Raw genomic sequence first — 10,649 nt, forward strand, 5'->3', positions numbered from 1 at the left:
ACGCATGCTTATTTTGTCCTTTTCTACAAAAGAAAAACAAAAACAATTGATGTCTGTGTCCTGAATTTGGAAAATTTTGATTAATTCAACATGCACTGGATGTCTGTGGCAAAAAAAAAATGGATCAGGTAAATTTAATTTTAGAATAAATGTGAAGGATGTGGAAGTTTATGAAAGCTAAACAATAACCTGATTTTTAAATCACATTCAACAATAAGTAAAGTTGGCTTAGCCTTATTTTCTGATGTCCCAGAGCCAAATCCAGCATTTTCATTTGTGATAGTTTGCAAAAAGGTCATTAACTGTGTCTTGCAAGGAAATAAGATGAATCAACTATGCTAATAACATGTAAAGCTAATGTATGTGTTTGGAGTGTTTGAACATAAATATTTTTTAAGCTCTAGTGGCAAGGCAGAAACTTGCTTTGTTAAAGTTTGCATCTAATGTGCAACATTCAAACACCAACCTAGTCATGTGTACGTCTTTGTCCAACATAAGGTTTCACATGTATGTGTTTGCCATCTTTATAGACTTCAATGTATTTAAATTATTTGGCATATAGAAACTAAAACTATGAATCATAAATTTGTCAGTTTAGAAGTGCATTACCATATTAAAGTAGCCTTTCAGCTTGAGTATAATTGTCTTTTGGATGCATGTACTTTTTGGAAATAACAAAACGAAATGGTTCCAGATGTGCAAATGCACATTTTGGACAGCAAACCGCTTCGTCGCATGCCTTGGCACCAGCTGAAGGTGAACCATACGAAACAAGCCTAATTCTATTTAGTAAAGGTTAATTTGTCAGCATCTGCCACCACTTAACTTTTGCAAATATTTGTTGAAGTCAAAGAGGACACTGATCCTGTGTGTTTTTGTTGTTTTAACTCCTGTTTGTGCTTTTAACTCAGACTCAGTTCAAACTGATGCACGTCAGTAAACTTTAGAGCGCTCAGCTAAATATCACAATTCACTAATAACTTCCATTTGTTTAAGAAACACAACACCGAGGGTTTGCAGCACCAAAATAACACCTCACACCCACTCCAGCCTATGAAAACATTTTAGAGCCTTCTCTCAGGTGTGCTGTCAGCACTGATCAAACTGCATTAGTTGGTAGCATCTCTGTGTTGCTACTTTACAGACCTTCCAGCTGGTCTGAGACAGAAAATCAGAAATGTGTCTGTGCCCTTTTCCTCCATTTGGTTGGTTTAAAACCCTAAGATGGACAATGCTTTTAGTGACCAAGATGTCAGCAGCTGCTGGAAAGAGTCATTTGGTCCCACATGCTGCAGACCAGGATGGCTGGCATTCAACATATGGAACTGCTAACGAACAGCTAGTATGATGGATGACACCTGTCACTGGGGAGAGCAAAGCAGACACACTGTGTGTGTGTGTTTTAACATGTGTGTTAATACATATTTATGAACTTGAAGCGTTATAAATGGCCAGAATAGTCTTCATGCTTGATAAATGCTTAGTGAAAATGCAGGCTGTGTAAACAGAAGATCTGAAAATTAGACAGATCATTTCAGGTGTTGGTAGAAAAAAAGCAACACTATGAAATAACTAAAAATTAATCTGGAAAATTAACATCAGGATTAATGCTTCGCTTGTAAATGGCACTACAATCTATTAACAAACTGCCAATTAAAAAAATAAATCAATATTCCATCTTGCAGCATTTTTTTATAAATACTATCTTTAAATACAGGAGGAAACCAACTTTCTGAAGAAAATCATTGATAACCACATGGCTCAGTTCCAATTCCTTTCCGTTGGTCTTACTGCTTTACTAAGCTCCTCAGTTTTGCATTTTGACAGGTAGATATTAAAATATCTCCGCAGCAAAACGACCAGCTAGTTGTGGAAGTGGAAATGGTAGGCTGATAATTAAAGTTAAAACATTTTTCATCTGGACAGCATGAAGGTCGGCCTCAGTTGAAACTGTGATATACAAAAACTCTCAAATCTTATGCAGCAAAGAGAAGAACGACTCTTTAGATGTATTTAAGTCAGATATTATTATTAAATAATTTAAGAGCTGGTTAATTGTCTTATTAGTATTTTCATAACTATTGTGTAAAGACTGAGACCATTTTTGCATATATAACTCAGCAGTGTTTTATGTTGGTTATCAAGTAGTTTGGAGCTTTCGTAGTATTGTTTCAGTCATCTATAGAAGTTTAGCTTGCAAACCATCATTTGATTCACACTCTTACTACATGTGGCTCATGCAGCTATTTTTTAGCAGAATTACTTTCATGGTCATGACATATCAGCAGATTTGATAGCACTCATATGTCAGTGGTAGATTTAATATGCCCCTTTCCATCATGACTGTGCCTTAGCAGATGCATGAGAGAAATGTGCTCTGATCATGTGTGCTAATTAGGTTGTGAAACAATGAACATCAGCACTGGGTAAAATTCCATTTCAGCCTTCCTGCGCTTCATTTTTCACAGTATGTCTAAAGCATTTGGTTCATTTAGGGCATTAAATTGGTTTGTCTGTTTGAGACATCAGTAAGTCGTGATGTGCTGACTTAAAGATACCTGGGCTTCCTGGACGGATCCCAGGTTGTTCTTACAGGGTTCTTACCTGTGTTGCATGCAAACAAATTAAAACCTTAGAAGTATTATACTGTCTGATTTACAGGAAAGGACTGTGACTTAGGATGGTGCAAGTCATAGTTTCTGCAATAACAGTTTTACAGTATAAAATAAAATAGGGGATGTTACTTTCAGTGTATCTTCTGTTCTGTTTTTCTTTACAATCTCCACCTTTTTCCCATTTCCCTTCTCCTCATTCTTTTGTATGTTAGTTGCAGCTGATTAGAAGTACAGGCTAATGGAAAACAAGAGCCAGCATTAAAAAAACATTCAAGCATTCAGCACTGTTTGAATTCTGTGCAGAGGACTTTATTTTGATGGACAAATCTAATTTTGTCCTTAGAATCATCATTCAGCAGTATATGCAATGTAATTACAATTAATTGGAAAATTTGTATATAAAACATAATTTTTACTGTTTATGTGCAGTGAGTATTAAAGCGAATGTCTATTTGGGAGCTGGGTATTGTTGGTTCAAAGTTTTATAGAACGCTTCTAATTACAGAGCTACTGGCTTATGTAGACAAACAAGTTTTCTGTACTTGTTTGCTTCTAAAATCCTCAAGTATGACAAAGTAAAACTCCACACAGATAGTTTAGCTACTTATGTGAGCAATAAGGTGAAAGCAGTAACTGATGTATTGAAATACAAGATCTAACTACAGTGACCTGCTAGCTAACTAGTTAACACCTATGCTAATGATTTTAAGAAATCTTAAATACGCTACATGGTACGATAAAGTTTGATAGACTTTATTGTCCACATTGGAACATGTTGTCCACTGTCCACTTTCATATGGAAAACTTAATCAGTAGTTGCAGTGACACTGCCTCATAGGAGACATGATAGCATTTTTTTTCTTTTTTTTAAGTTTAGGACTTGCATGGGGCATTTTCCTATTCAACTTACTTAAAAACCTGTTTATTTTTTAATGCTTCCGGTGTCTTTCACTTTATACCTTGAGGCGCACCTTTTATATGAAGTATGTTAATGTGTTTTAAAGCAGTTTAAAATGCATATAAATATCACAAATTTGCATCTGTGTTTTATTTTGTTGGGCAAAATTTACAAGAAATCTCACTGGAGAGCTTTAAAATAAATGCCTGCATCCTACTCCCTGTTTGTTCTTGTTTTAATGCTTTAGAAGACCCCTTTTTTTTCACGCATTTGTCTCTTTTGCTTCTGTTATCTCCATTTTAAATTCAGCCACAGAGAGAGAGAGAGAGAGGGGGGGGGGGGGGGTTAAATCTATTCAGACATGTTGTTATTCCACAATTTCTGTCCTTTCATCCCAAGCGTGCTGTGAAACTCTTGACATTCATTATCAGGATGACATGTTTTTCACGCTTGAGACAAGCAGTTTTGGCCATTAAGTCCGAGGGTAGGTCATTGTCTCAACACGTGGACTTTCTGACAGGGACACTAGTGTTTTTTGTCGTGTGACCAATCAAACCATTTGTCTCAGGAGGAGGGCATCTCGACTACAATGCAGCAGATGCATTTAAAATTCCAATAAAAGAGAATGCACACATGTGCTTTTGGATTTCAGCTTAGTTCATAAAGCTGGAGTGTATCAGCCAACAGAGGATGAGTTCACTTACCTCAGTGCTGCACTTTTACTGCAGTCTGTGTGAATACATTTTTGTTATTAATGATGTTTGTGCAGGAAATGGGATGTAGCTTCTCATATTTTAGTTTTTTTTTATTATAGAGTTAGATTTAAAATAATAGGAAAAATAACTTCCTAAAATTCCTTAAATTGGGCTAAGTATTGTGTTTTTCTCCACCATCTTGTTTCCAAAGGGCGTGCCTAAACCTGTTGCACTGGAGCCGTGTTGCGGAGGAAAAGCTGCTGTGTTGACTGTCCTCATGTGTCTACCATCCGGGCCCTCGGGCTTACCTCCACCAGGACAGTCCGGTAAGAACACACACTGACACCACCTAGATTAGCTTTTTTTTTTTTTTTTTTTTTTTGCTGTGGTTAGTCTACATCAGGTCTCATGTGAGAAATCTGAATTGGGTAATAATAATAATAATAATAATAATAAGGTCAGCTCCAAAGTTAACATTTCACAGCTTACTGATGTTAGGCAGTTTTCCCTACAAACTCTTACATCCTCATTACAAAACAATACAATCTATTTAGCTGTCCCTGTGGGGATATTTTGGGGCTGTACAGCCTAAACAAGCAGCATGTAGAAACCCAATTAAATATACTGCACCTTCTATAGCTATTTATAAAGTACACAACCAGTGATAAGAAGTGAAAGGAATGCCATGAGGCTTTTGCACAAAACCTTCAGCCTGAGGCACATGAAGATTTTAATTGAGGTACAAAAAAAAGACTTTTTAAAATGGTTGTTTTTTATCATCTGCCAGTGCTAATACTCTGTAGAAATTATGATAGGGGGAAATAGTTTTTCTGTAATTTCTTTAAGGGTATTGTTGACCCTGACATGCTGGATTCAACTGGTTCAAAAGAGAAATTAATATACCACATAATTATGAAAGATTTTGCTTGCACTTGTTTGAGTTTTGAAAACTGGAAATGGGACTGAATCATGTTGCAAACCATGCTAAAAATCAACAAGAAGTAGGCATGTGTGGTGGCACCGCAAAACACCATAATTCTCCATTGTTGGGTGTCAAAACATGCATTAGCATCAGTTTGGTGGGCCTTCATTTTGGTTGTCAGTGGCGCCATGATGCATAGTGTCAGGCTTGGCAGCTGTCTTCTGTTCTGCGTCTCTTCCTCTGAGGTGTTTTTCAAATAGACTGCACTTTACACACACTTTAGTACATTTACAGGTGAAGAAATTCTCACAGAGTGGCAGGAACAGTAGTTTATCCCTGATGTAACAGCCTACCTTTCTAATGTGGAGAGATGTTGTTTTGCTTTTCATGAACAATACCCCCCAAAAAAGTCTGCGCCAGGAGTAACCCTTGAATAAAATGGTGCCACCAACCCAAATCACAATACAGTCATCACAATAGGCCAATATAGGCTGATAAAACGATAAAAAGAGGCAGACGTTTTCCAGCAGGGATGTCAAATCCTATACGCTGTGATGGTTCCAACATATTACTCACTCTTTCTATCACTTGCCAGTATATGTGTGCTATGTCAGGTATACACTTGACGGCCACTTTATTTGGTACACGTTGCTAGTACCAGGTTGGATCCCCTTTTGCCTTCAGAATTGTCTTAATTCTTTGTGGCAACAAGGTGCTGGAAGCTTTCCTCAGAGATTTTGCTCCACATCGACATGATAGCATCACACAGTTGCAGTGGAGTTATTAGCAGGTCATCCATAATGTGAGTTTCCAGGTCCACCACATTCCAAAGGTGCTCTGCCTGATGGAGATCTGGTGACTGTAGAGGTCGTTGGAGTACAGTGAACTCCTTATCATGTTTAAGAAACCAGTTTAAATATGATTTGAGCTTTGTGAAATGTTGCATTAGCCTCCTGGAAGTAGCCTTTGAAGATGGGTACACTATGGTGATTTTGGTATGGATATGGTCAGCCACAATGCTCATGTAGGCTGTGGTATTCTAAGAAAATATTCCCTATGCTATTACACTACCACCAGCAGCCTGAACTATTAATGGATGGATCCATACTTTCATGCTTTGTCAGACCAGGTAATCTTTTTCCACTCTTCTATTGTCAAATTCTGGTGTTCTTAGTTGGCTGGAGTGGCACCAGGTTTAATCTTCAGCTGCTGCAGCTAATCTGTTTCAAGGTTTGACGTGTTGTGCATTTAAAGATGTTATTCTGCATACACTGGCTGAAACAAGTGGTTACTGAGTTGCCTTTCTATGATCTCAAAAGTCTCTCAAATCCACTTTCTTCCACAGTCTGATACTACGCTTGAACTTAGAAAGTCATTTTTGACCATGTCTATGATCAAAACAACTTAAGTTGCTGCTATGTGATTAGTTGGTTAGCTGAACAAGTGTACCTAATAAAGTGGCTGGTGAGGGTATACAGTCTATTATCATGTCAAAACACACATTTGCATTACAGTTAAACAGCAACCGTTTATTGAAAATGTTGCTTTGATTTTCTATGATAGAACTCTTGGCGATATCCAGTCACAGAAGAAATTGCATGTTGTTGTTTTTATTGTCTTAACAGCTCTCTTACTTCTCTCCCCTTTTCACTTTCTGTAGGACTCATTGTTGCCAGTGCACTGACAGACATTTCACAGCAGAAACCTTCAGATTTTAAGGACAAGTCCCTGGCTTTAAAAACCCGAAAAGCTCTTCCTCCAGCTCACCAAGGGACCTGCATTTGACTGTCGACCTCCCAGTCCACTGGTTCCCTTTTGACACCATCTGAAGTCATATCATTACATGTCTCAGGTCCCAGTTGGAAACCTCTTCAGAGACATTTCATGGCTACACATAGAAAATTTCATTCAGCTGCTAACACTGAAGTTTTCGTGTTCCAAAAGCACAACTCGTTACCTTTACATGCCATTTTGCTCTTTTCTCTATGTCAACTTCAGAAATCCTTGGCCAGCATCTGCAGCGACATAAACCTTCTTGGCTTGGACAGCTCAGCCATCATGGCAAAGCTAAATGTCTGCATTAAATGGACATTCATCATATCAGTGACACCAGGCAGATAAATAAGGAGCATGTAAAGCTGTAGAGAACTAAATTATAAATGCTTTAGGATGCCATCTATTTGCTCAGCACGAGGGGGAAAACAAACAAAAAAAAAGACTACATCAGTTAAATTATTTTCCTCGTACCATGTTGGAAATGCAGCAGATAATTGAAAATGTCTGATAGGTGTCCTGCCTTTACAGTTTTTGACTTTCGTTTGCTTGCCAATACGTGGTATTCAATGGTGCTAAGGCATTTCATTTTCATTACTTTGCTGTAAAGGCTGATTTCATCACGCCTTTGTGTGGGTGGGATATTTGCTAGACCAGGACTAAAATTAACACCCCATAAGCATGTGGTAGAAAATGTCAACTTGAGTATTCTTTGTCACAATACTCCCATTAATGATTTGTCTCAGCATCTTCTGTACATATCAGTCATCCAGCCAGCTAAAGCTAAAGTCTGTATATTCTGTGGAGTACATGTGCTAAAGCTACAGAGACTGCGATCACTACCAGCAACGTTGTGGCTGAAGTCTGCGAACTGGAAGGAGGCACGAACAAATAATCCGTCATCGAACTACAGCATGGGGGAATCACCAAAACCTGGGAAATGTTAGATGCGTTAAATAATAAAACTGGAAGTTTCTTTTATTTTTTTTCTTCTTCCCAGTTTAGTCACTGTTTAATAAGTAACTCAGAAGAACACTGACGTTTCTTTCGGTCCTGTACTGTAGTTTGTACTTGCATCATTTTGCTGTTCAACTTGGACGTTGTGATGCTAATGAACTTGCCCTTGGATCGATGTGGTGGATGGATATTATTCAGGACTCTGCTTCCCAAAATTAGACCCGGGACAAACTGCTGCTCTGGCTGTTTACCAGTGTTTTTTTTCCCCCTCCATTTTTCTCTTTTAAATGGGCCTCTGAAGATATAACCTGTCTATCTTTCAAGGAGTTGAGTTACGTTTTTATAATGCCTTGACTTTCTGTGAACTCTTACGGAGTTACTTACATAGGACACGAGGAACTGAGAAATTTTTTAAAAATGTACAGTGTCTTGTTGAACAAATGTGAGTCTTTGTCACTCTTGTTTGTTAAGATTTAATGGGGTTGTTTTTTTTTTTTATTATTTTTGTTCAGGTTTTTATGACAGACTGGTGAAAAAATATTGGTTGTTTTCAGCCTTGTCACCTGATACTATTATACATAATAAATAGTCTTTTTGCTACACTTGAGAAAAGAGCATTTCTGTTAATAATTTGTTTTGATATTTAACACATTCCTGTGTAATAGCGCATTTAACTTCACTTATTTTGTTGACTTAAAACAGTTCTAATTGTACATTGTGCATCTTTACAGACTGTTTGGGGCATTTTCCTGCTTTATGTTGCATATGTGATCATTATGATGCATTTTCTTGAGGATGGTATGCCTGCTTATGTGTTTTTTAAGTTTCTGTTAGAATAGCCCTTCACTAGTGTCATTACACAGGAATTAGGGCCCCACTGTACCGTGAAAAAGATGACGAACTGCATATCAGTAACTGTCAGTGTATTTTAAAAATGATCAACATGCCAGAAAATTAAAAAAAAAAAAAAAAAAAACGAACTGAAAATTTTTTGTGCAAGTCTTTTCCTCATACCTTCCTCATGCTGTGGTACTCTGCTCTTGATGTTCCCCCTGCTTCTGCCTGCCTGCCGGAGGTTTGCTGCTTCTGCAGCCTAAACCTTTAAGCTGTAATTTCCTTGCTGGCTAAAGATAATTGCTCCCTTTGAAACTGATCAAATCTCAAAACTCAGCTTTGATGTATTTTATGTTTGTGCAAGATAAGGATTTTTAACATATTCTATAGTGTAATTTAAATATAACTTTCCAATTTAAATGTGAATATATGATGTAAAATAGTTTTTTTTTCCTTTGGAATAAACTTCTAGCTTAAAGTGATTAATCTAAATTGCTTTATTATACATAGTTGACAATATGTTATTCCAACGTTTTAATAGATAACATATACTGGACTGGATGACATATACAAATACTATACATGTAAAATATTTGTTGCATATATTCTCTCTAAAAAGAGACTCTAAGCACATTAATCTCCCTTTTTTGCAGGTGGTTTGTAATTACATCCTCATTGATGTTGCAAATGCAAACACTGCTATCTGCATTTAATATTTCAGCATGCATGCTGGCAGGATGAACAAAAGAGATACGACTAAATAGGAAAATCTAGGTTAATTAGATACATTATGAAAAAAATGCTGTAGAAAATGTGTCAAACATTATAAATCATGTTTTTTTTTTTTACTTTTCATCCGTGTGATGCATCTCAGGTTGAACTTAAAACACTGGACGCATTCCATTTGTCTTTTTGGAGCTCAGCCCTGTATTAAGAGGTTTGTCCTTCAGTGTGCGAACACCTCTAAGAGTGTCAGTCCTCCCTGTTCAATGTCATTGATGTGCATTTAAATGAGGGTGTAAGGAAGAGAGAGGGAGCCTGCCAAAGTGCTTCTCTGGATAATCCTCGCTTATTTCTGACAGTGTACCTATTAGCTGCGGGCACTCTTGGAGGAAAGCCACTACTGTCCTACAGAATTGTTCACCGTGTGCAGAAGCTAGATTAACCCATTTAAGTGCAAATGTATGTGTCAGATATTACACTGTGTTTAAGGAAATCGCAGATTCATTTCTGCTTTATCTGTCAACATGTTGCTTTTGATGATGCACTTTTTGCACAGGTTTTTTTTTTTGTTTTAAACTTGCAGTTGGACAGCTAAAAGTGAACCAACATGTGTCGTGTTTGAAGTGATGGGACAGCTTAGAAGATGACAGGTGGTCTTACAGCCATTTTATGCTACTTGTGGCTGCCAGTAGTGCACATGAAGTACTGCATGACTCACTGATTTCTTTCTGCTTCTTTGGTGATTGTGAATATGGAGGTGTTTCAATATCCTCTGTGCAGCAGCCAAGTCATGTCACAAGATATTCTATTTCTGAATAGATCAATAGTCCTATAAATCTCTAAAATTGTTTAAGGACTGATACAAATAAGTAGATTTCCTCAGAATTCACACTGACCACCTGGATAAGCTCAGAAATACATTTTAAAATTCATTATATTGTTTATGTTCCACAGTTCAAAAAGCAATTGGTAAGTCTTTAGATCAAAAAAAGCTTTTGTGTGACAGGATGGATTGCACAGTGACAGAGTGCAAAAGAGAATTTGTGAATACAGATTATTGATTTATGAATACTGCTTCAGATGCTTAGAAGTTTCCACATGATAGACATGTCATTCTTGCTTCCTGTCAATTACTGATGTCTGTACAAGTCTGTTCCATTTCAGGTTGTGTGACAGTAAATGGATGATGTTTCATAGATCTCTGCAGAATGAGCAAAGTTTTCACCAAAACT

The 10,649-nt window shown here is 37.2% G+C and overlaps 1 protein-coding gene across 1 annotated transcript in view; it reads left to right on the forward strand.

The window, feature by feature from the left end:
* Positions 1-8,859, forward strand: part of atrnl1b (attractin-like 1b) — a 65,206-nt gene extending 56,347 nt beyond the window's left edge. Inside the window, exons 28-29 of the mRNA XM_041973683.1 lie at positions 4,420-4,534; positions 6,791-8,859. Coding sequence (XP_041829617.1) covers positions 4,420-4,534; positions 6,791-6,915 — 240 coding nt within the window. The 3' untranslated portion in view covers positions 6,916-8,859. The remainder of the gene's footprint in view (positions 1-4,419; positions 4,535-6,790) is intronic.
* The last annotated feature ends 1,790 nt before the right edge of the window (positions 8,860-10,649 follow it).

The sequence above is a fragment of the Melanotaenia boesemani genome, chromosome 21, assembly GCF_017639745.1.
Source record: "Melanotaenia boesemani isolate fMelBoe1 chromosome 21, fMelBoe1.pri, whole genome shotgun sequence".
NCBI classification, from domain to species: Eukaryota; Metazoa; Chordata; class Actinopteri; order Atheriniformes; family Melanotaeniidae; genus Melanotaenia; species Melanotaenia boesemani.